The sequence below is a fragment of the Epinephelus lanceolatus genome, chromosome 6 (assembly GCF_041903045.1).
Source record: "Epinephelus lanceolatus isolate andai-2023 chromosome 6, ASM4190304v1, whole genome shotgun sequence".
NCBI classification, from domain to species: domain Eukaryota; kingdom Metazoa; phylum Chordata; class Actinopteri; order Perciformes; family Serranidae; genus Epinephelus; species Epinephelus lanceolatus.
In genome coordinates, this window is record NC_135739.1 from 10,159,879 (window position 1) to 10,185,867 (window position 25,989).

General features: G+C 42.8%; 2 protein-coding genes across 6 annotated transcripts in view; both read right to left on the reverse strand.

Moving 5' to 3' along the window:
• The window catches only part of c6h1orf146 (chromosome 6 C1orf146 homolog), a 35,953-nt gene extending 33,298 nt beyond the window's left edge, over nt 1-2,655 (reverse strand). Inside the window, exons 1-5 of one of the 2 annotated variants that reach the window (XM_033622509.2) lie at nt 2,465-2,655; nt 2,143-2,236; nt 468-639; nt 255-333; nt 2-135 (exon numbers count right to left, since the gene is read on the reverse strand). In XM_033622509.2, coding sequence (XP_033478400.2) covers nt 28-135; nt 255-333; nt 468-639; nt 2,143-2,236; nt 2,465-2,530 — 519 coding nt within the window. In that variant the 5' untranslated portion in view covers nt 2,531-2,655 and the 3' untranslated portion in view covers nt 2-27. Of the gene's footprint in view, nt 1; nt 136-254; nt 334-467; nt 640-2,142; nt 2,237-2,464 lie in introns of those variants that run through there. The other variant, XM_078168602.1, reaches the window with a different exon arrangement.
• Nucleotides 2,656-3,621: 966 nt separating this feature from the next.
• The window catches only part of btbd8 (BTB domain containing 8), a 38,249-nt gene continuing 15,881 nt past the window's right edge, over nt 3,622-25,989 (reverse strand). For 2 of the 4 annotated variants that reach the window (XM_033621487.2, XM_033621486.2), the window contains exons 6-19: nt 25,757-25,846; nt 24,970-25,050; nt 24,788-24,884; nt 24,273-24,364; nt 20,542-20,644; nt 19,866-20,048; nt 18,844-19,014; nt 16,672-16,801; nt 15,335-15,396; nt 13,260-13,803; nt 11,504-11,591; nt 9,916-10,040; nt 7,915-9,837; nt 3,622-4,554 (exon numbers count right to left, since the gene is read on the reverse strand). In XM_033621487.2, the coding sequence (XP_033477378.2) occupies nt 4,055-4,554; nt 7,915-9,837; nt 9,916-10,040; nt 11,504-11,591; nt 13,260-13,803; nt 15,335-15,396; nt 16,672-16,801; nt 18,844-19,014; nt 19,866-20,048; nt 20,542-20,644; nt 24,273-24,364; nt 24,788-24,884; nt 24,970-25,050; nt 25,757-25,846 (4,189 nt within the window). In that variant the 3' untranslated portion in view covers nt 3,622-4,054. Of the gene's footprint in view, nt 4,555-7,914; nt 9,838-9,915; nt 10,041-11,503; nt 11,592-13,259; nt 13,804-15,334; nt 15,397-16,671; nt 16,802-18,843; nt 19,015-19,865; nt 20,049-20,541; nt 20,645-23,140; nt 23,186-24,272; nt 24,365-24,787; nt 24,885-24,969; nt 25,051-25,756; nt 25,847-25,989 lie in introns of those variants that run through there. The other 2 variants (XM_033621488.2, XM_078168603.1) reach the window with 2 other exon arrangements.

The window sequence follows — 25,989 nt, forward strand, 5'->3', positions numbered from 1 at the left end:
AATAAATGCTGGATCATATGCTTAGCTTTAAAGAATGTCTCTTAGCATCTCCCACACAGGACTGCTTTCAATGATGTGAGCCCGAGCCAGAGACATCCGGTCACGGATACTGTCCACATGGGGCTTACTGGTGGCCTGCAGATAAATGAGCCTTGGCTTACTTCAAAGTGTCACCAAGTAAAAACAGCATGCCTAATTTGTTATCCAGAGTTCCCAAGTAACTTGTGTGCACTGCCTGCTGCTGCTATCTTTACCTTGGCGATTGTCAACATTCCTTTGACAATCTCAGCATTGTTTCGCGCAGGCAGGATCCTGAGATTGCTGCCAAAGAATCTGAAAGAGAAAAAGACAAATATTATAAATCTAAGAATCACTATGACTATGTAATATTTGTGTACATCAAGTAAAACAAGGGTGACAACTTGAGGAAGTGAATTCGTAAAGACACAGCACAGCCATTTATCTACCTGTGCTGAATCACTGACAAGATTTCCAACTCCTTTTTCCCATTAAAGGGGGCGTACAGAAGTAGAAAGCAGTTCCGGTGTACTTGCACAAAAGTCTTGATCCTCTCAATGAGTCCAGGTTCCTCAAAATTCTCCAGGAGGTCTTGAGGGTCAACCAACAGAAATGCAGTACCTAGGCAAGTAATTAATAAATATCTCAAATTAAAAATGAAAATTACAGCTTAAACGGATCATAAAGAATATGCACCATCTAAGTTTTGAGAAGGATGCAAGGGCAGCCTATCGAAGTACTACTGTATGTTATATACTGAGTTTAATCATGTGAGGCAAGTGTATTGGAGAGGGTTCTATAGGGCAGTGGTTCCCAACTGGTGGGTCAGGGGTTCACCCTTAATAGACCACAAGTGACTCACTTGTGAGGTCTGTAAAAAACACACTTTATTTTGAAGTACATTGAAAGAGGAAAAAGAAACTAGAAAGAGACATAACAACAACACAGACAGCAGGAGACTCAAAACAACCACAAAGACAAATGAAACACACAGAAACATAAAACCACCACAAAGAGACATAAAACAACTAAGAAGGGAGGCAAAACAACCAGAAGGACACACCAAACGACCACAAGACACACAAAACAACCACAAAGACAGACCAAATGACTACAAGACATGCAAAGACAGACCAAATGACTACAAGACACACAAAACAACCACAAAGACACACCAAACAACTACAAGACACACAAGGACACACCGAACGACCACAAAGACACACCAAATGACTACAAGACACACAAAGACACACCAAACGACCACAAAGACACACCAAATGACTACAAGACACACAAAACAACCACAAAGACACACCAAACAACTACAGGTCACACAAGGACACACCAAACGACCACAAACACACAAAATGACTCCAAGACACAAAAAAACCAACAAAGACACACCAAACGACCACAAACCACACAAAACAACCACAAAGACACACCAAATGACTACAAGACACACAAGGACACACCAAACGACCACAAACACACAAAATGACTCCAAGACACACAAAAACAACAACAAAGACACACCAAACGATTACAAGACACACAAAACAACCACAAAGACACACCAAACAACTACAAGACACACAAGGACACACCAAACGACCACAAACCACACAAAACAACCACAAAGACACACCAAATGACTACAAGACACACAACATAATCACAAAGACACACCAAATGACTACAAGACACACAAAACAACCACAAAGACACACCGAACGACTACAAGACACACGAGGACACACCAAATGACCACAAACCAGACAAAACAACCACAAAGACACACCAAATGACTACAAGACACACAAAACAACTACAAAGACACACCGAACGACTACAAGACACACAAGGACACACCAAACGACCACAAACCACACAAAACAACCACAAAGACACACCAAATGACTACAAGACATGCAAAGACACACAAAAGACACATCAAACAACCACTAGGATATACAAGGTGACTATAAACGACGCAGTTTTGTGTCTCCTCCAGACTGGGTGTCTTGCTCCTACATAGATGTGCTGGGGGCCCCTTAAACGCCTGTGCCCAGGAGCCCCTTGCCTTATAGTCTCACCATGAGTTATCTACAGCAGGTTTACCTGACAGGGGGAAAATGAAGGCTCCGGACTCAACACTGTCTGAGAACCTGATTCGGTGCTGCTGCGCGCTTAGCATCCTGCCCGTGTCATGGCTCTGGTAAAACGAATAGATAACTTTACTAACGTAGATTCTAAATTCAGATAAAAGACAGAGAACGCTGAATGAGTAACGTTAACATTTCACCAGCTGTCATTACCTGTACTCACGTTGTGTTTATGGTGGTTGTGCGTTAATGTAGCTAACGTCAGGTAGCTAGCAAACATTGTTCACGTTACTTATTGAACCGAACAGAATGTTTGAGACGTTAGCCCTGTAACGTACCTGGAGAGAGGTGCTGACTATAACCGTTGTTTTCCACTGAGGAGTCGTTTCTTTGTGTGTTTCCATCACCAACCGCTCACTGGAAGGGAAATTAATGGCGCAGTTCTGATAATGACAGCGTCAAACTCAACAAACTGTATTTGGCTTTGAGCTCGCGCTGCATCATTCGCACGAGACACCTGTGTACGCAGCACGAGCGCCTGTTTTGTTAGTTTAACAGAAATCCACTAGAGGTCGCTGTGTTTCAATCCAACAATGTTTATCTATCTATCTATCTATCTATCAAATAATTCAATTCAAATAGCTTTATTAGCACGAACAAATATGTTTTTGCTACATTATTTCATAAAAATTAATAAATAAAAATAAAATAAATTAGAAATAAAGATAAGTAAATAAATAAATACAAGTAAAATATTAAATATTTATCCATCTTATCTATTCAATTAAAATAGCTTTATTGGCATGAACAAATACTTTATTGCTGTAATTGTTATTTTATTAATTTATTTATTTTTTAAACAGACTGAGTTCATTCATAGTTATTATGTTATGGAGTAATTATAGTTTCTTTTTTTAATATTTTGTTTTTTATTTTTGTTCTAGTTTCAATTTAGTGTTCCAGATTGGGTTTGCTCGTTTCAGTTTAAATTTTGTTGTTTAAAAATATTGGTTTTAGTTTAGTTTGTAATAGTTAAAATACTAGTTTTATTTCATTTTTATTTATTTATATTTAAATAACAAAGGGTCAATGTGTTTTTAATTTTTGTTTTCAATTTTGTTCATTGCCCTTCACTTTCCGGAGTGTCTTTGCTCATTTCAGTTTATTTTTAAATATTTAGTTTTACTTTAGTTATCATTAGTTTCAGTATTAGTTTTATGTATTGAATTTTTTTATTATTATAATATAGGAGGTATTTGTCGGGGGCAAAATTTGCAGGGGACACGTCTTTCTCAGTATTTAAAATGTGTATCTGTCTATGCAAAAGTAGCAGAGGATTTTTATTTTGACAAAATTGCAGACATTTACAGCATAAATTGATGGGCTACTATGACATGTCAAAGTGTGTGCTGTGAAAAAGGTCAATGTTGAAATGAAACCTATATCAGTGCGGAATGTCTGACAACTCCTCTATGACTTGACAGTGAGGACCACGTTTCATTTTTTCAAGAAACACAAAACTTTATTTCCAATATGACACTAAATGCAAGCCAGTCGGCTGATATTGTTTTTTCTTTAAGAAACGTCAGTCCACCATATTATCAGAAGACTGCCATGAGAAAGAAATGATTTTTCTCTTACTCTATTCTTTTCTAGAGCTTCGAAGCAACATCAATTAAACAGTCAGACATACAAAAATATCAGCATGCATAACAGCCCACTTGTGTCAGGAAACAGTCCACTGAGGGCATCATGAGGAATGCAAATAAGCTGCTGCAAAGTCCAGAGTTTTTGCAGAGTCCAGAAAAAGAGACACGTCAGGACAGAATATGGTTATAAATTATAATAAATTAAGACAAAGTTGATGTAAATACGTTCAAAGTTCCCAGAGAAGGTGTCAACTGTCCGGCAGGCTCTCCTCTGTGCAGTCAGTGATGTGTTTCCAGTTCCACGATGGTCCACTCCCCCTGTGGAGATGCAGCGTCTTCTGGGGAGAAGCTGGTTACTGTGATGCTGGTGGAGGAGTCCTCCATGGGCGAGATGAGCTCCGCCCAGCGTTTGAAGGTCTCCTTCTCTGGGGACAGGAAGGCCTGCGAGTCCAGGCAGTCACGTGACAGCGACAGTGTTTGCTTGATGAGATACTGGGCCAAGTTGAGCTCCTCAGGCACAGGGTTTATGATGCCCAGATTGGACTCGTGGTCCGAGAGGAGCTGCCTGAGCAGGCTCCAGTCCCGCTCTGCAAACTCATTGCTTTTGTCATCGTCCTCTCTCTGCTTTTCTTCCTCTGCCTTCAGTTTTACATTCCTGTCCTTGTCCGAGCAGTGCTCGAAGGCTTCTCCCACATCCATCTCGTAAATGGGAGAGAGGGCTTTGGATGGCCGGCGGTCATGTTTGCAGGTTTGATCCAATCTGTCACAACCATTGTCCCCTAAAAACAATTGACAATACTGCAAAATGACAAACGGATTCATTCCTCCACAGTTCTTTTTCTTTTTCATTTCAGAGACTAGTCGTTGCCTACTACAATAAAACACTGATTACTGAATGTTTACCCTTAATGCAACTGTGTCCCTTAAAAGATATTCCATAGTGAAGTTAGGTGAGGACAGCAGTGTGAAAGCAGTGACGTTATGGATGGTTAAATGGCGATGCCAATTTTAAATTCACCAGTTTGAAATTCACCAATCACTTCAAATATGGATATCAAGGGTATACAGTTGCCTTAAAGGCAAATGTGCACAGAGGAATGCATCTCTTTATCCACCTGTTCAAACAAAGTAAGCCATGCATTGCCAGCACCAGTGAACGTTGCATTTTGTCAGCAAGTAACAGTGATATGTTTTGAGATTTACGTGCAGGTCTTTGAGCGGGCAGACCTAATGAACAGACTGACATACTGTCACAGAAACCTAAAAAATGCAAGCAACAGTGCTTTTACTTAGTAGCACAAACGATGGCACACCACCATGTTTTTGACATTCTTTGTGTTTTTCTATTTTTAACAATTTCAAAAAAGGCAAAAGATGAAGTAACTGATCACTGTTTGATATTGAAAACAAAATAATTTACATGTTTGCATGGGGATAGACCCTCAGTAATGGTGCAGCAGGATTTCTTTTTCTGAATATGACAGTGAAAAAAGAGAGACATGGCAGGACTATGGAAGCTGCTCTAGAGACACATCACACACTTCACAAAGAAGGCTACTGACACTACACAAACCTACTGAACAAAAGCTTGTAGACAACAAAACACGGTTCTCTTTAAGAGTGGATGTCTATGCATCTAGACATAAGTCTATTGGGTATGACAAAAGGTGATGGATAATGGCAAAAAATAAACAAAAATGAAAGAGGGGAATGACAAAATAACTTAAACAGCATGCATGTGTGCAGTGCAAAAATAACAACAAACAAAAAAACTCAGGAACAAGTACATTCTCCAGTAGAAATAAAAATAAACAGCAAGGAGATGCAAGGGAAAAGTTTCCCAGTATAACACACTTTTCTGAGAAGCAGTGGCAGTTTAGTGTCATCTGTGTTGTACCATGTATTTTACCTTGATGTCAGGTAACAGAAATCTCAAAGAAATCATCACTAGCTTGTAATTTACCTGAACACAAATTTAAAAAGGTGCTACATATACATTTTAACATCAACACATCTCTTAACGTTTATTTTATAATTACTGTAAACTAAAGGACCATCGCTGAGAGGTCGAGCAGCATCGAGTGACGCCACCTGACAACTGACACAAGGTCCAGCTTGTGTTTCTTATCATGTTTGTTTTTCGATATGGTTTAATGAATGAAAAGCCAAATAGATTTATCCTTTAAAATACAGCAAAAGGAAAAGCAACAGTCGTAGCAACATTTTCTGAGCAATGCGGTTTATGGAAAACCCAGTTGCTAGAATAATGTTGGCGCTGTGTGTTTCTGCAAACCACAGGTTCCTTACATTTGTACATTAGGTGCCGGATACGTTGAAACTTTATTTTTAACTTAATTTTAATGTGTGATTTTGTTTAGGCACAAAAACCACTTGGTTATGGTAAGGGAAATATCATGTTTTGGCTTAAAATACCAAGTGGCGGTAGCACAATCCACACTGGAAATGCAGCAATGACTCGGTAAAAAACAACCATTTTTCGAGACACTATTCCAGCTGAAAACCCAGCAACGAGTTGGTAAAAGCAGCCACATTTTGTGGCACTATCCCAGCCAGAAATGCAGTGTTGTCTTTGTAAAATACAACCGCTTTTTGTAGCACTATTCAGGCTGAAAACAGCATTGTGTGTGTAAATAAAGACCGCTTTTTGTAGCACTACCCCAGCTGGAAATGCAGCGATATGTCGGTCAAAAACAACCACTTGTATGGCATTATGCTGGCAGGAAATGCAGCAATGTCTCTGTAATGCCAGCCAGAAACGCAACAATGTCTTATTAAAAAATAACCACTTTTAATGACGCTATTCTTGGTGGAAACACAGCTATGGATTGCTTAAAAAAGCCATGTTTAATGCCTAAAAAGCTGCTGAAGATGCAGTGATAACTTAAGCTAAAACACAACCTCTTTTGGTGGCATTATCCCAGCAGGAAACGAGTGATGTCTCTATAAAAAAAAACGATTTTCCTGCCACTATTCTGGCTGGAAATGCAGCAATGTCTCTGTAAAAAACAACCACTTTTCATGACACTATCCCGGCCAGAAAAACACAGCCAGAGGTCCCTCAAAAAAAACTTGTGTGGTGCCTAAAAAGCTGCTGGAAATACAGTGATGTCTCTGTTAAAACAACCACTTATCGTGCCACTATTACAGCCTGAAACACAGTGACATCTAAGTAAAAAACAACTGCTTTCTGTGACACATTCCCTGTGGAAACACAGCTACAGGTTTTGTTTGTTGGTCTTGAACTTTAGTCTGCAGTTTGCCCACATACTACGTACTTTAAAAATGTTGATTTGATATAAAACATACAAATGTAACATATTTTCTTCTTGCAACAGGGCTGAAAATTTTGTCTAAATTTCAAGAAACACAAGCTTCATCACAACACTATGAGACATAAAGTGATCTCAACGATGGTCACTGTTAAAGTAATTATATCGACGAACCAGAATTAATTTGGCAATGATATATTGATGTTAAAATTATATGTAAAGCACCTTTAACTATGTCAAATTATCTATGGCTTAAAAGGGCCAAAGACTGTTCCACTGCATAAAAGAAATGACAAAAATAATCAAAAAATCTTATTTTTATGTACATAAAAGTGCATTGGTATACCTATGTCACAGGCCTTGTCACAAGGCAGATTTCTTTTTGACAAGTACAATTCTATGATCAGTCTTAGTGAAATGTACACTGCTTTCCCCTTTTTTTGTGTAAACTGAGTTACCGTGGCCTAAACGCCTCTGACTAAAGGTAGTTCAGTTGTTTTAAATGTACACTTTAGGTTATTTGTTATGATGAGACCAATCGCCATCTTTAAAAGGATATGGATGTTGCAAATTCAAATTTACAACAGCTACACAATCAATGGGTTGAAATGAGAGGAAGCTTCAGCTATGAAAATATGATGATTTCATTTGAATTTGAACTTGTATTTTTAATTAGTTACTGCACTATATCCTTTTTTCTGAAAGAGGGATAGGTTTATGTTGGATGTAGGTAAGGAACCAGAGCAGAGGAGAATGAATCTTGCAGGGATAAGCTATACCTTCACTGATGGAGTTTGGGGGTAAGAGATGGCTTTGGGGTCTAGGAAGGGTCCGTAGATCATACATTACCTGCTGGAGATTGTGCAGCATGTACAGGAGAGTCCCCTGTCAGCTGAGGCTCATTTAAGTCTAGATGTAAATCAGCTTTCTTGCTTTCAGAGGGATTGGGGTGATTTTTGCGCGGCGCTCCGTTGTATTGTTCAGTGTGCCGCAGATCCAGGTGGCACGGGCGCTCCTGGGGAGGGAGGTCTCTAGTGTCAGCATCCAGGAGAGGACCACTGGACTTCACTCCATCGGCCTGGATGTGATTACTCTCCTCTGGCATGGGCTCCTTGATCTCTGTGAGGAAGATGGAGGATTTTTCTTCCTGTTCCTCATCGTGCTTTGTGTCTGCGCTTTCCTGATGGCATGGTAGATGGTTCTGTTGGTCACCTGAAGGGGCACAATTGGACTGAGGAGCTGCGGAGTCAGACTCGAAAACATCACAAGGAGTCACAGCGTCGTCAGGCTGCTGAGGTGGAGTTTGGATGCCGCCCTCTTCTGAACCCAGCTCCTCACACTCGTCAACAGAGAGCAACACTGAGCGACGGAAGTTGGAACTCGACTGGTAGTCGGGCTGGTCGTTCTCCTGGTCCACACCGTCGTCATCAAAAGCAAGATTGACGATCCCCTGAAAGTGTGGCGAGGGCTCAGTTGGCGGCACTGAAGCCTGACCTGGAATCACCTCAACTTCAGACCTCTCATCTTCCGTTGCCTCTTCATCTTCGTCTTCCTCTTCCTCCTCAGAGGAGAAGAGCTGGTGGTCGGGGACGCTTTTTACAGTCACAGTGGCCTCCACCTCTGAGTGCTCCTCCTCCACAGGGATCTCGTCTCTGTGCAACCAGGAACGAGGACGCTGCCTAACTCCCTCCTCCTCGCTGGTGGTCTCAGCGTCTCGCCCACGCAGCCGCACCTCCACTCTCAACCCTGCGCCGCTTTCGTACATCTTCAACTCCTCTGGGGTGCTTGTGTCACTGCTGCTGCGGCCCAAGAAGTCGTGGCAGCGCATGGTGCCGCACTTGGAAACGCCTCTGTCGTTGGAGCAGTCGTCATCTTGCGAGCCTCCCGCGTCATAGTCCTCCGAGCGGGGCTTGATGTCATCAGAGGAAGTGGTGTGTGTGCTGCCAGTCTCGGACTCCGGGCTGACCTGATGGTGAATACCGCTCCAAGAGTCTTCTATGGGAGTGTCAGTGCTTCCCATGCTGCAGGGGGTGTCTATGGGGTGTTCGGTGTCTTTTGGAGAATTTGGGGAGCTGACCTCCTGAACCTGTCCTCCACTGATGTGAGCAGGGATGACATTGCTCTGAGACTGTTTCACTTTACTCCCTTCAGTCTGTTTGCGAGTGTCTGCATTGGCAGCTTTGACACGGGGGATGCTGTTAGCTGCTGGTGCACTGTTAGTGTTTTCTGACTGTACTTCAGTCGTCTGGAGACTCTTCTTCGGGCTCGATTCTACCTGAAGGCTGAGTGAATCCCCTTTGCCCTGACTTGGTGGTTGTGCTGCAGGCTGGTCAGAGAGCGCTACCTCTGTACTATCTTTACAAACTTCAACATCACCAGTGCTTTCAGTTGGAGCAACTTCAGTTTTACTGTCTGTATTTTTACCATTCGCTACCTCTTTTCCTTTAGTTGCTGCTTTCTTGGAGGCTGCTGAGGTTTTGGAAGCTCCTCCCAATTTTGGAGAAGCTCTCTCCGCAGATAATTCAGTAGTACTTTTGGGCTTTGGTCCAGGCTTGGCAACTCCTACGCAAGATTGCTTGGCAGGGGCAGAAGAGGCTTTTGGTGGTTTAGCACTGGATTTAGCTGAGGCTCCAGTCCCCGGAACGGGCTTTGTGATCTTCTTTTTAGGAGCTTCACTGGCTGCTTTGTCTGGTGCTGAGGATTTCGACCCGTCCTTGCTGTCTTCTTTCCTGGGGGAAGCTGGCTTCTTCATAGAGGATCCATGCTTTGAGGCTAAAGCAAAGACAGAACAAAACGTTAATACACTGCCTCCGTATACTGACAGACGTTTGCAGACGTTGAACATCTCACCATGGTGTTCTGGTGTGCCTCTTCCCTTGGTGTCTGCTCTCGCTGCTGCACCTCCAGTAGATACTTTCTCTGCAGCACCAGACTTGCTTCTGCCACTGTCTCTCACACTTGACTTATTGGTAGGACTGTGGTTGACGAAACACACAGGAGACACCATGAAACAACAAAACGACCACAGATGCTTTCACCACAGTATCCCCAATAATTAATACCTCTGGGAGAGTGTTGCAGGGAAAGTAAATCGTGAATTAATACTTAGCACCAGCGGGGGGCAGCAAAGTTTCTTCTCCCATTTTGTCAAGGACAAGCCTCTGAGACATGAGCTGATTATCACAGAATTTCGAGTTGTTACTTGTGTCCTTGAGAAGGATGTTCTACCCTGGTTTTTAACAAATTATACCAGAGGAACAAGAGAACAGAGAGCACGTTTTCTTACAGTTTGAGATATGCTGGGCGCCCAAGGTTGATGGATTTTTTTATTACCTGACATCTTGGTGAATTTATCCAGTGCAGGATCAACCTTACATTATGATGATAGTTTATTTAATACTTGACATACAAACGATTGGTCTCGCTACCTATATTTAGGTTAGAGGGTAGTTCAATGTTACCTGTTCTCCCAGAGCATCTTCATGTACACAGCCAAGAGCTAATACAAATCCTGAAAAATTAAATTTTGATACTATGCATATACATATATATATAATCTGTTAACTGCACCATCTGCTTCTTTACAAAAGAAGGCTTTCCAGAGATTCAGCCGAGATGTTTTGTTAGGCTAGCAGCTATTTATTGGCTCACTTACATGGTTGCTTTCCAGGGAGACTGTTAAATATTGATGTGCTCCCACGACAGATGGAGTTTGGATGATGCAGATTGTAAAACGGATATTTTTAACGTCTTTGAAGGACAGATAAGAGGCTTGTCAGGAAATGCTACACAGCTGCTTTTAACCTCCTGACAGCCACATGTGGCCTAAAAAAACAAGCCAGTGATGCTGTGCTGCCACACTCATCTTAATTGCCCTACATTTACATCACTGAAGATGCGGTCTGAGGTGTGTATGTTTTGCCTCCTTGGCCCTGAATGCCTAAAGCTAATGGAGCTGGGCATATCGGCACTGAGCTCATATTGCATCTTGGCCTGGTCATGTTAAAAGGATGGATTGGATTCTCATGAGCTCTCTTTGGGTTACTAAAATGTTTTTGCCCTTCTGATATATATCCTGTATTTTGAAAGGTGCAAGTCAAGTTCAAGTCACTTTAACCATCCTACATGTTCTTGTAGGCCACATTTTCAGTCTCCTGTGGGTGATTTATTGTCCAAGTATTATCTATACGTAACTATACAATGCTCTTAAATTATTTGGGCTTGTGTCGGGGAAGTTGTTAACAACCAAAATACGCACTGGATTGCTGACTTGCTCCTTAAACCCTTGAAGACGATCACCCAAAACTTCACTTGGGTTACATTTTTCAAAATGCGGCAGAATGGCTCCACCCGACAGGAATATTCAAGGGAACGTTGACAAGGACATCACTTGCAATTCACTGAACGCGCAAGAAGTGATGAGAACGAAGAAACTCACCTGCTGATCTTTGTTGCATCTGATTTCTGAGGAGGTTTTGTCAATGGGGATTTGTTCACCGCCTTAGCCTGGTGTTTGGGCTTTGCACCTAAAACACAGAAAATGAGCCACATGCACAGAACAGACGTTTGTCAGGGCACACAGTTTACACGAGGATAAAGCAAATACATAGTGGGATACATGTAGGTTAGAGTAATATGTGCTGTTATTGTGTGAGCTCACATTGCAGATGTATAGTAAGCCACTTTCAGGGTGGGGTACAGGGACATATGCTGTGCTGAGGCCCAGTTTAGCCATGAAAACTATGCTGGATTTCCACTGCACAGTACAACACAGCTTGACTCCACTCGCTTGAAACCGTTCTATTTTTGGTTTTCCCTGGGCAAACGTTTTGGATAGTACCTGGATCTTTTTTTGGTACCACCTCAGTCGAGTTTCCAAGCAAGATACTACAAGGTGGAGTTAATCACTAGAGCGACACGGGACATCCTGCACAAACCCGCCATTTTAAACAACCAAGCTACCGCCGTTAGCGATCACAATGTTTTTAATCACTTGACCCAGATCTTTTAAAAAAGGCAGCTTCCAAAACTTCACAGAGAACAACTGACAAAATACACACGTTATCTGTTTGGTTGCTGATGAAAGGATCCAGCAAGAGAATACACTGTGTATGTGTCATGTTGAGGATGATGTCACAACAGTTTCACGTGGGTTCGTGATCATGATCAGCTAGGGCTTGTTCACAGTGGACGCGGAAGTTCTACAAAGCACACCACACAATTTTCCACGGAGCACTGCCCGCTTCCTTTCGGCACCCAATTGGGCTGTTCACACAGGACGCTCCGTAGCCCTACGCACCACCATCTCTTACTCTGCATTGATAGTTTCGGTGTCCAGGCTATTTTTTCCGCAAGCCACGAGTGAATCTGGCCAGAAAAACCACTGATAATGTGATATGAACATTATAAAAGTATGTTTTATATGACAAAGATTGTCTTAATTCTAATAAATTACAGAATATGCATCCCATGCTTAATTATTCCACATATTTGTCGGCTGTGTCTAAACGGAGAGTGAGATAGACACACACTCACACAAGCAGACAGAGACGGAGCCCTACGTGTGATAAAAAACAGAGCAGAGGAGCAGAAGCACTCGCAGACCAGCACGAAATGTGTTTCTGGTGTGAACAGCCAGGCGACTGCTCCAGACTGCTCGCACAACAACTGACATATCTGGGCATTTCCATGTCCAGTGTGAACATGGCACAAGAATCCTGCCCGCGTTGAGGGAATACTATCTGATAAGGGAAACAGAATTCGAGTCAAACTAAACCACGCAGTGAAAATCTGTTCTAATATCAGTCGGGATTACCCCACCTCCATCTTCCCAACAAGAGCTCAAAGTGATCAGTCACACCCCCTGTGTGACAGCTGCATAGGCTTTGACCTCTGCTGTTCTGCTGAAAGTTTGTACACCGATACCAGCAGGCTGCCAAGGACAGTTGATGTGCTTTGTTTCCTGATAAATCAATATTCATACATGACACTGCCCTTGTCTTCCAAAAATCCCTCCTGGCCATGAAACAACATTCATCATACTAATTAGTCTGCAGGTCCTTTCATACCTCAGCTACAGCACTATGCCTGGAGCTGACTCCCCGACACTTCAGCTTGGCTACAGTGATGCCCTACGATGTAATTGGTGTCAGTCACAATGATGAAATGTAAAAAAGTCAATAAAGAGAGTAAACCTGGAACAGAGTGGGTGTCATTGCGAGGGCTGCTGGCACCGTTCTCTGGCGAGGCGCTGCCCGATGTGGATGTAGCGCTGGGCTGAGCCTGGGCGGTGCCAACAGTGCTGTCAGCCTTTCCTGTTGAGCTCTTCTGAGCCTTCATTACCCCCGTCTGGCTCGCAGACGTGCAGCTCGGCGGAGATGTTTTAGGCCGTGCACCTGGGTTTGGCTTCTTCTCTTGCTCTCTAGCTCCATGAGAGCTTCTGGGGCCGTTGGCGCTGGCTACATCCCGCCTGGCCCCTGCAGCTCCTGTGCCATTGACAACTGGTGTGCCAGCTGATGCCGTCTTTGCTTTTGCTGCTACACTCCGGTCTCCTGGCTTCTTCACATTCTTTGCTTTGGATGAGTGACCGTCTCCTGGTTTGTTAGCTGTCCCCAGTCCATCAGACTTCATGGCTGATGCAGCGCTACGGTAGGAGGAAGCTGTGTTTTCGGACACCCTCTGGGTCCTGTGCACAGGAGGACTCTCAGGGGCAGATGAAGGGCATTTTACAGCCCTTGACTGCAGAGGAAAAAAACAATGGATTCATTAGCAAATAACCAAAGTGCAATCACATGAAGCTAAATAATACTAGTGCAGATTACCACAAGCAACTGGAGCAAACTCCTAGAAAAAACGCTGACTAACATCACATGAAAATCTACACAGTCCTCTGAGATCTCTACAGTCTATGCTAATAAAGCCAAGTCCACACTAACATGTTTTTATTTTAAAAGGGTTTTTAAAATAAAAATGATCTCTGTACACATGACTATGTTGGCACCATTTAAGAAATAATCTCCATCCATACTAACAAGACTACAAACGCATATCACATGATCATTTACATACACTGGGCATGTGCATACCAGTGTAAACAAGAAGCAGACTGAAAACTCTGCGACAGAGATGGCAAAAAGTAAGACCAGTATTTGCTTGGACCGCTGCTGAGGTCGAGTATAATGTGGTTAAGGAGGCGGTGTCTTTAAAAAGCAAATATGGTGATATATCAGAACAGTCCTGGGAGCAATATCCATCAGCAGAGGAAGCCATCACGATGGGGAAGGAGTAACGTTACTTAAACAAGAAGGATAAAATCACAACAGGAATGATATATATATATATATATATATATGTGTATGTCTTTGCTTGACACGCCACGGCTGATAAGACCCAATTAGGAAGTGAACGTGGCCGTCTGTGTCATCATTTTCAAAAGTCTCCGTTTCCACTCGTCCAGACTAAAATGCAACCCCGGAGTTTTCAAACTAAAACAGGGTCAGTAGCATTTCAACTGTCACAGTTTTAGAGATTCTGGGATTTCAAACCGCCAGAGAAATGTGGACGCTTGGTGCAAACATAGCAATAGTTATGCATTTTAAAATTAAAACATATTAACGTGGACATGGCCTCTGACAGTGGACAGAGGAACAGTTGATTTCTAACTTTGAAGGTTTTTTTTTGCATAAGTTAATAGAAAGAAATGGGTCCTCATTTTTTCTAGTTTTTAAGTGTGTTATTTTGTAAACTTCTACAAATGAACTAAACAAACTGGAAACTCAGAAGTGCCGTTTAGTGTCAGTGGAACAATCACAGCAGTGAATTGTCTTGCCGGTTCAGAGAATCAGCACAAAAAAAGCCTGAAGACAGGCACAGTCCTTGTTTTGACTGCATCAAACTACTTCCCGAGAGGTCTGCTGGAGCTCTTAACCACTCATGCCTAACATCTTGGCAATCCCTCTCTGGATCACCTCAGCCGGGCTTATCTTCACCATACGTCCGTTTAGAGAGGCCCTGCTGCTCATTTTATACGGTCAGGGTGGGGCATTTATGACATATGGCATCTGATGGCCACACACTGTAATCACTGTCAGGGATTATACAAACTTACATGGATTTCTCTGAGCTATAAAAAGCCTCATAAGTTCACAACATCAGCTAAAGTCAGAGATGTGATTTACAAATGCTCCAATGAGGTTTTGTTTCTGAAACAAAAATAAAACTTTAAATAAGAGAACGAATGTTAATGCATGGTTGATTATGATGATATTACCTGTGAGCTAGTGAATACAGGTTTTTTACCAAGTCTCCGATTGTCCCCTTTATCAATAGCGTCTGTCAAAACAGCATAAAAGGAAGATCATCAATTAGCCAGTTAGTATTTTGCCTGCAAAACAGAAAAATCCAAGAAAAACACAGATGAAAAGGGCTGCAACGATTTTCAAGACGCTGCCTCGGTCCTTCTTTATGCGAGTGAGAGGAGCCATAATTTTCATTGACAAATTCTCATTCCCACACCCTCTGTTTACCCTCTGACCATTAGGAAACAAACACTGAATCAATGGTTCGATCCATCAGGCATGTCTAACAAAGACTTTTCCATATAAAGCACAACCATTTCTATACCTTATACAAGAGCAATTACAGAACCTAATGATTTATCTAGCAAATGAGGTGAAGTTTTATCTATTATAGGGCTGCAACTAACACCTATTCATCTGCCTGTTTTTGTCTCGATCAATTGTTTTGTCAATAAAACGTCAGATAACAGTGAAACGTGCCCTGTGACGTCCAAGGTGACGTCTTCAAATGATACGTGTTATCTGACCATTAGTCCAAAAATCCAAAGTTAATCAGTTTATTATCATGTATGACAGAGAAAAGCATCAAATTCTCACATTTAAGAAGCATGAAACCTGCAAACGTCTGGCTTTTCTACTTAAAACGTTACTAAAACAATTATTCGACTATCAAATTAGTTGCCAATTTATTTTCTGCCTATCAATAAATCGGCTAATCGTAGCAGCTCTACTCTGTTCAGTGAAGAACATTTGTTGTGTTTGCATTTGAGACCCAGAATCCAATTTCAAGATTGCAAGAAATGTACCAGTAATGGGCACACACTGATACCAGCCACATAAATTATTCATGCAATGCATTTCAACACATTACTCGCTCAACAGTGGGGAAACAGCATATTATTTGCAATCGTGGAGGCTTGTAATCATGTGCAGATCCTTAAAGACACGAATCCAGCCTTTCATTCCCACCCTTTAAAACAAGCATGGCGCGTCTGGTGCATTTACCATGTTAGCGTGCACTCATCTGCACAGGACTGTTAAAAAAAGGTGCTCACATACAGCAGAAATGTGTAAGAACAGCACTGGCTACACAATAAATGGGTTAGTAGTGGACACGTAGCTGTGTAGGAGGAAAGTGTTAAATCAGCCAACAGCATATGCTCCAAGGGCTTTGGTTCATCTCTAATGATGCAGAGCCACTGCCTCAGCACTAGGCTGGGTTAGGGAGGAAAAAAAACACATCCACACAACTGCAGCATGAATATCCTGTGTGGGACTAGAAAGAGGGAACAAGGATTTCCTTCCTTACCTGCCAGTATTCTCTCTCTGTGTTTGGAGGACAGGGTCTCCCATCCCTGCGTGTGGCGGACCGCGTAAAAGGTCTGAAGCAGAAAGGTCCACAGCCGAGCACGCAGCGTACAAATCTCTTGCCTGAACGGCTGGCGGTAACAGAGGAGAGAGGGAGAGAGAGAGGGGAGAAGAATGGAAAGGGGTGCGCTACAGCACAAGCGAATCAGCAGCTGCTTGAAGAACCTTTCACCATGGCAACAAATACCCCTCCCTCCTCCCTCCCTCCCTTTCTCTGTCCCTCCCTCCCCCTCTGTCTCTGTTGCAGAATCCACTTGAGCTCCCTTGAGCAAAATCGGTGATGTCAGCGGCCGCTGCCCATACTCCTGTTTCCACGCCTGATTATAAAAACAGGGCTGGAAGGTGGGGCGGAGCCATCTCTACCTCCTCCGCTGCACTGACCACACACCCCTCGCCAACAGATAGCACAGCCAGATTAGTGAAGGCCACTGGCACACGTCACAGTCTCCCTCGGCCTAATCCATTCTGCCATACTGTACGGTATTTACAGGGGTTATGCGCTTTAACTCGTGCAGCCAGGTCACTTTCCCCTGGAAGTCATCTCACAAGCTGCCGGCTGTAATCTGTTTGTATGATTTAAAATTCTCTTCAATAGACATGAACAGAGCTTACAGTTTGCTGGGGACTTTAACTGCAAGGTTCAAATGTTATACTTGAAATGCCAACATTTCAATACTTGTTGATGCATCAACTTGTGATCGCAACACAATCAACATTCATTACAGTCATTTCTGTAGCCTATCCCAGCTGACACTGGGTGAGAGGCAGGGTACACCTTGGACAGGTCGCCAGACTATCACAGGGCTGACACATAGAGACAGACACCCATTCATATTCACAATAACACCTACGGGCAATTTTGAGTCACCACTTCACCTAATCTGCCTGTCTTTGGTCTTTGGGAGGAAGCCTGTAATGACTGAAAGCCCAAGAGGTCACCACCATTAATGTGATGACTGACTAATACATGTTATAGTAACTCTTGTCTACCTTTTCATACCAAAGCCAAGCAGCATCACCCCCATGTCACATCCCGCTTCACGCAAAGCCACGCTGGACGACTCATGCTGACCCATTCAGACCAACCCTAAACACATATTTACCCCGAGGCCCATGCTTTGCTCTGAAATGCCAAGTAAATGTGAAGTTTGCTCTCCCGCAGCTGTATGCTACCCTGCATCCAGAATGAAGTGAAGCACATGATGATATAGAACACGACGGCACACAATGGTTGTTAGAAAGGGTTTTCAAGGAAATCTAGTTGAAGGAAAGACAGAGAGCAAATATTTCTGACAAAAAAGTAAAGCTGTGTTCACACCTGAAGTTTGGTTCCCTTTGCCATTAAATAATACTAGTCTGTATAGAGTTAAAAAAGATGACATAGCATTTCCAAGTGGTATTATTGTTAGCGCTGCTGTTGCAAAGACAACCAGATCGCTTCCACACATAGGATTGGACATCCTTCAATGACACTGGGGATACGCAGCATGCAAACCAGAGACTTCAACAAAGCAAGCTGGCTGACTTCCGGTTTAGCCCAACGCTAACTTGAATAGGGTAAAATAATCAACTTGTCTTGTTCTTATAGACTTTCAAAATGAAATCGGACCTAAGTTTTCAAATTCTGACAACAAAATAAGTCATTCTGTGGGGGTTGTGACACGGCAAAACAACTTGCTCGCATACATAGCTCAAGGTCCACTTACTAGCTTTTCTATAGAGGTTTCAACTGCATGTCAAAGTCTTCTCTGCAGGAGTTAAATAGTCGGAAGTTATTTTCTCTGGGAAACCCACCACTGCTGATCCAATGCTCTGATCTCTGACTGAGGTTAGATAGTTGGAGTTAGTCAGTCCAAACTTCATCCACTGAGGAAGGTCAGGAGCAGCAGTTGAAAGCTCTGGCAACAGCTAGCAAGTGGACACTGATTTGTTGGTTGATTTTGATTTTGTTATTTTGCAACCAGTTTGCTTAGATGCAGACCAAATGGCATCGTTCCAACTGAGGTCAATGATCAGGACTAAATGAAAGACTGCAGGTGTGAGCACAAGCTAACGGTCACAGTATGATGTCTGTTCTTTGAAAAGACAAAGACAAAGAATCTGCATCATTTACCTCCTCTTGTTTTTGCCCTCCCCGCTCCAGGAGAGAGTCCTCTTCTGGGTCCTCTCCACACAGACAGTACACAGCAGCGAAAAGATCACAGCAGTTGTCCACAGTCACACCTTCTCTGATGGCTGAACACAGCTTCTTCAACAACGTGGGCTCACGGGTAAACTCTTCCCTCTGTAACAGCATGACATGGACACGGAAGGGCAAATTCACACCAACACCATGAACTGCGCTTCACACTTCACAATTTTTCATATGCCATAGTATAAATCTTGCCTTTGCACTAAGAATACAGACAACTAGTATATATGAGTATCTCACAGTTGTGAGACTCCACAAACCTGTCTGTGAAACCATGGATGCTTTGACCACTAAATTCTAATCAGTTCATCCCTGACTCAGAGAGGATGTTTGTGCCAAATTTGAAGAAATTCCCTCAAGGTGTTCTTGCGATATCACAGTCACAAGAATGAAAGAAACTATATTGAAAGAAACTGTATTTGTGATTAATTTTGCTCTGTGTTAAATCAAAAAGAGATAGTCTCGTTCAAAACATACGCTCACAATAACGCGTGGCATGACAATGATATCATCTGGTTACAATCACTGCTGCCATGATTGGTGGAAAGTCTGGGGGTTTATAAATGGGTTTCATTTATCACCAATACCATGAAGACATTAATAATTTTACTGTAACTGTGTCTGTTAGCACTGTTCTTTGTGAACTGGATGGAAAAATGCATGGAAAGGGTCCAATTTTGAACCAAATGAATGCATATTACCTCATTTACATGCAAATAGCACAGGAGCACCCCAGCGCTATTTGCTTAGCACCGCAGACAGGGGTCCATTTCACCAATTGCAGGTGCTTTAAGAGTTACACGGTGTCTTCTGGTCTGATTTGTGCAGGTTTAGAGTCCACAAACAGCGTGCAATCCTTCGGTAAATTCAGCCATCAGAAAACCATAGACACCTAAGCTGAATCTGTGCAAAGGTCGTGCATTAGCATGGCTACACCAGCTTACCCTGCGAAGGTCCCGGAAGGCCTGAGTGTGGACGACTTTAGGGAGATGCTGGACAATGACGTGCAGGCTCGCCTCCTGCAGCTCTGTGGCGAGACTCCTCACCTGTTGGGCCCACTTGACTTCTGGGAGGCTGCCAATCAGCTGCTCGGTGCCACAGAGCATTGTTACAGCGTTCTGCACAGTCTGAATGGAAACATCTATCAGCTAAAGAGACTCTTTCTCTCGAGGTGAAAAGACAAAATAAAGTGGAATGAACACAGTTCTATATAAAAGCAGTCTGTTATCCCTGCCCAGGACCTATCGATCAGTGAAGGGAGTCCCAGGATTGTGTAATGGTTCTTGGCCGGCTCTGAATCTCAATACTTGCCAAGAGTGAACAACAGTACATTTGTCTTGCTGTGCTCACATAATGCACTCCACCTCTTTGATAGTGATGAAAGAGAGACTCAAGATTCAATTATCAATTACAAGGCTGGATCACTCGCCATCTGTCTGCATCCACATCATATTCCTAAATTAGTCTGTCTTTAATAACTGAGAATTTAATAAAGGTCATCTTTGATTAAGTTACGTTTGGATTTCCTTCCTGTGGAAAAACACTGGAGAATGGGATGATGATATTTGTGCAATTACATGAATACAGTACAACTGATGACTGTGGGAGGGAGGAACTTACCATGGTTTCAGTTACAGCCGTTAGACAAGCGGCGTGGAGCTCAGGGGACAAGAGGGAAAAGTTTCTCTCACACCAGGTCTTCACATAATGATCAGCAACCCACCTGAAAATACACATTGTACTGTATCTGTATCTAACTTGCTTTTGGGTCATAATAGCAGGACAGTTCAGTTTATGGGCAATTTGACCATTTCCCCTCTAATCAGTCAGACAAACTCTTGTCTGCGATTCTGCAGCGTAACCCTGAGGAGTCTCGGCTCTGAGGCTCAAAGCAGCGGTTGGCTGAGCTTTGCTTGAGGGAACAGCAGAGTGAGTGAGGATGAGAAGGTCAGTAACGCACTGCTGCACAGAGCAGCGCAGCTCGATTCACCGTCATACTCGCGTGACTCATCAGACTCAGCAGAGACAACATGGCACACACACACACACACACACACCACTTCAAATCAGAACCAGCTCACAGCCGCAGCCACATCCTATCCTCCTGACCTACATTCACACACTTCTTGCTTGCTCACTGCAGTGTGCGAAGCGTGCAGAGGAATCAGCTACAGGAGAACTCCAAAGTGAAATACTGTGAGTTTGTGTGAACACACGTGAATAGGAAGGAAAGTGATAAAAGCTGTGCAGCAACCTGAAATATAAAGACGTGACAGGGTACAGGCAAGCTTCTCGATGCAGTGAAATATACTGGTGTCTGTTACTAAATCTTTTAAAACGCCTCAACCTTGAAGAGTGAGTCACTTCATTTAAATACATCTTTTTTTAACAAGTAGATGAAAGTTTTTCCTACGGAGCCTCAAGAATAGTTCATTTAAAGGATCTGGAACATCTTTTACATTTCAATCGACGGAGTGGTGCATTGGACCACATTAAAGCAAACTGCGTTACACAACTAACCACAACCCTAGGCTACTTAATAACACTGAAGCATCAGCCCACATGTTGGTTACCTAGCAACAAGATGCTGATGTAACTTGCAGTGGCAAGAATGGTGACAGGTTGCAATGTGTGGTGGCACTTTTTTTCCCCCAAATTAAATTACACAAGCAACTTTTAAGGTCAAGTTTGACGAAAATTCTAATTTGGGGACCATCTAACTAAAATGAAAGAGTCTCTGTCTGTATGTTCTTTAATTTCCTTGACAGCTGTTCATCCCATCGACTTCACACTTGGCGGGTGTATCGCTGAGAAATGAAGGATGTGCAGCGTCAAGTGCAAGCTCTTGAGATCTGTGGGATATATTTATTAGTAGTGCGTTACTACTGCCAGAAGCACACACTGTGTCGTGTTTCGAGAGGGGAACCCTGTTAACTGTTACACCGCCGGACAGCATGTTGGGTACAGCCCACTCTCTGTTGCTCGCTACAGACATAGATGAAAAGAGAACTGGATACAAAGTTGGAGGTGAGGTCCCATGTAAAATTACCAAGTTCTTCCGCATTACTGGGCCCATAGAGCAGGCACACTAGAGACTTCTGCCAGCTGAGTGGCTAACTTTCTGTTTAGCCCTCTGCTGACTTAAATGGATATAAATTGATTTAATCTTCTAGACTTTTGAAATGTTATCACCCCAAATGGGTCATATTCTAATGGTGAAACAAGTCATTTCAGGTTGTGACCCTCAAAAAATGTATCCACTGATTTACAGGCGTCTCTTTCCCGATGTAAGTCTTTGGGAAAAAGTCAAGGTGGAACAGGAAGTTGTAGTTACACAGTTTGGCCACTATGTCAAATTGGCTGCAAAGTCCGGAGCAGTACATTCAAGAGCAGATGACGCAAGAGAGACCGGATATGTTACATTTCAGCAAACTCAAACAATTCAAGCGTCAGCTATGTAACTCTCAGAATGCATCCTTTTGTTTCAGAAATTAGCCTGGTCCCAAATAGCTACCTGTTAGCAAATGACACATATGCTCTTGCGCTGCTAGGGTATGCAGCTATTTCATGGCACTTGGCTAGTGTCGAGTGTGAAGTTGTTTGGATGAGTGGCCCCTCAGAAGCAGCAAGCAGCAATACCAATGGCCAGAGCTGGGCATTACATCTATATCGTGATCTGAGACTAGATATCGTCTCAGATTTTGGATATTGTAAAGTTGTAGGTTGTGTCCCGTCCTGGTTTTAAAGGCTGCATGACAGTAATGTGATGTAATTTTCTTAACTTACCAGATGGTTCCAGCTGTTCTATTATTTGCCTTTAACCCACTTAGTCATTATATCCACACTACTGATGATTATTTATCAGAAATCTCATTGTGCAAATGATTTGTTAAAGCACCAGTAGTCAACCATACAATATCAATCCAATATCAACATTGTGGTATTTGGTCAAAAGACATTGTATTATTTAACCCTATGGGCCCTAGGCCTTTTTTGGGGTATTTTTACTGCCTTTACTTTTAAGCTCATATCACAGTCATTATAAAGGCTACACATGCTATATCTTGTTTTGTTTTTTCAGGACAATCTGGGCTATCCAGATTTGCCATCATTCCATGTCCTTCCAAGTGCCTGTATTTTGTATTAATTTTTATATCAATGCAAAAAAACAAAAACAAATCCGTGTTACTAAATTCTTACATTTTTACATGTATCTCACCATAGCAAGTTGGAAGTTGACATATTCTGCCATATTTAAAAAGGGGAGACTATCTGGAATCTGGCAATATAAGAACCATGATGGCCAGGCAGACATGACTGCCAGTATTTTTTCATTATTGCAAGAAATTCCATTGACTCATTCACAAGTCAAAAATGTGTTTTATCTGAAAGAAACATGCAATATTTACATCTAAGATCACAGAAAAATAGTTGACCAAGTGCAATGATGTCCTCCAAGATAATATTTGCCACTTTGTTTGCAGTAAACAAAGTGAACAATGTTGTTGTTTTTCAGTTTCAGTTGGGGGTGGGGGTGGGAGGGCGTGTCCCCCTCAATGTATATGGTGACTACTGCCCTGTCAGCATGCATAATTAGGCTGCAGTTGTCTGGGTGCGCAAAGGTGAAGTGCCTGGTCTTGTCATACAAAGTTTGATGGAGTGTCAACTGGACAATATGGAGATATTTGCATCTTGAAAGCTGGACTACAAATGTGGATAGATAGGGAGAAACACACGCAAGCCTAAGACGTGGTAAGATACGATATTCCTCACTATATGAAGTGACTGATAACAAGATCTGTATAATGGATTGTAAAGAAATTCGTCAGGTTTTTATTTTGTAGACAACTGGTCTGTATTTATAGCGTGATGGGATGACAGCACAATGATGTGTGTGGCATCACTGGAAAGCTCTGCTCCTGCGCTTTCATGTGATATGCGTGGCATTTCTGTGAGACCCTGCATTCGCGAGTAATCCATCCAACAGTAATGTGTGTGCAAAGCTGTATGAAAGCTCTGTTATACATAATTTTAGTGTAACTTCAATGTTTTTTTTTTTGTTGCGAAAACATTGGACTACCGACAAGTGCTTGGTCTTGTCGGTAGTCCAATGTTTTCACGTAGCTTCTCACTATGACGAATGGCCGCGGAGAAAATCCATAGAGAAGAATAGGTGTGAATTTGGACGCACTATGCGTCGTTCGGGCCCATAGGGTTAATTTCCGAACAGGCACTTTTTGCACAGGCACTGCACTAGTCAATACAAATGTCATCACTTTTCCAAATGTTTATGTACATAATGTAGGTTATATTACGAAGCTGTAGCACGTTTATAGAAAAGAAACACTCACCTTTTACACAGCATGTGGAGGTTTTGAAGGCCTAAGGCGTGTGTGAGGGACAGACACTCGAGAACTGTTCTTTGAACCCCATCAATTGGCTGCTAAAACAGAAGGAAAAAAGAAAAAGGGGCATTTATACTCACACAGTGATTTGTGATGCTCTGAGACACAGACTGGCACAAACACAAAAGGCATCAGAGAAGTGAAACGACTTCATTATTGACACTGAGCATGCAGGCACCGTACAAAATCAACAAGTGTAAAGCCAAAGGAATAAAGACGGGATTTGTTCTTGGTGTTTTCAGCTGTGAATCTACACATACTGCTATATCACTGCTGTTTAGGACTATGAGGGATCACTGCACTGAAGATATGACGTGCCCTAAATACGAACATGAAATTATTAGTAGAAAAATTTGCACTATAATTAACAATCTGTAATATTTGATTGCATTCAAAGTGCAAGCAAACACCCTATGTTGAAAGATTAAAGTATTTACTAGTTTTCCTTATGTATGGCTGACCTTTGGGAAGAAGCGACAGTAGTCTCGGGTCAGGACCATCTCCACCACGTCTTTCAGCCCCTCTAAACCCAACATGTCTGCTGCCAGCACCACCTGACTGTGGGACAGGAGACATCAAATACATGTTAATTTGCTTTCAGAGCCTGTCCTCTAATTTTGGTCAGTCTGTTCACATACAGTACCTTGCACTGGCTCCAGGTGGCAGATCCAGAATGGCCCCATACATGAACTGGAGCAGGATCTCCATCTCATCTGGCCCTAAGCTGGAACGGTTAACAAAAGAATCTGTTTACAAGCCATAACATACAGAATTGTCTCCAAGCACAACCTAATAATATCTCTGTGAATCCAGGCACACAGTGTAGATGTATTTGTTTGTGTCTATACTGCAAACACAACTGAGAATGCTGTAGACAAAATCCATATATCATGCACCACTCAATCCACGTGACTGCAGCCCGAGGGCCACTTCACAGGTTTCCCCCCAACACGTCAACGCAGCAGCTCTACATTCTGACAGCTGTGTCTTCCCCTGTTACCCTCAGATCAGTAATGCTGAGGCGAGTGTCACATCTCCCTGGAGGAAAACATGGGCTTCATTTGCCTTTACTCGCTCTGAAAAGGCGGGTGGTGGTGAAGGGCTGGGGGCGGTGGGGGACTCCTCAGCAGACAGTGGATGAGAAGACATTCATGTGCCTCAGAGAGGAAACGCTGCAGCCTTACTTGGTAGAAATCCAAGTAAGCCATTTGAGATTCGCGGGCTGTGTGTGTGTGTGTGTAAAACATGGCATTGCGAGTGAAACCCCACACTTTACAGAGACCTGAATAATTAACGCAGCAGATGCAGTAAATCAGCTGTACTGCTCAGGAATGAAATGTTAGCATTGTTAGAGCAGGAGTGGTGCGTTATTGATCCATGTGACCTGCTGCAAGATGATGACGATGATGATGCTGATGCACCAGTCTTACCCTTGCAGAGTGATGCACTGTCTGGAGCTCTCCATCCAGCTCCCACTCAGCATAGCTCGGAAGTACTGCGACCGTGCACACAGGATTGCCCTAGAAACCCAATAAAGCAGGCAGTTGCATGTCAGAGACACACACAGCATTTTAATATTTCACACGTCATCTGGCGGGCTTATGTGTGCTTAAGTGACTTTGAAGTGACAAGCAGGAGGACAAAAGAAGTAGAAACAGCCTCT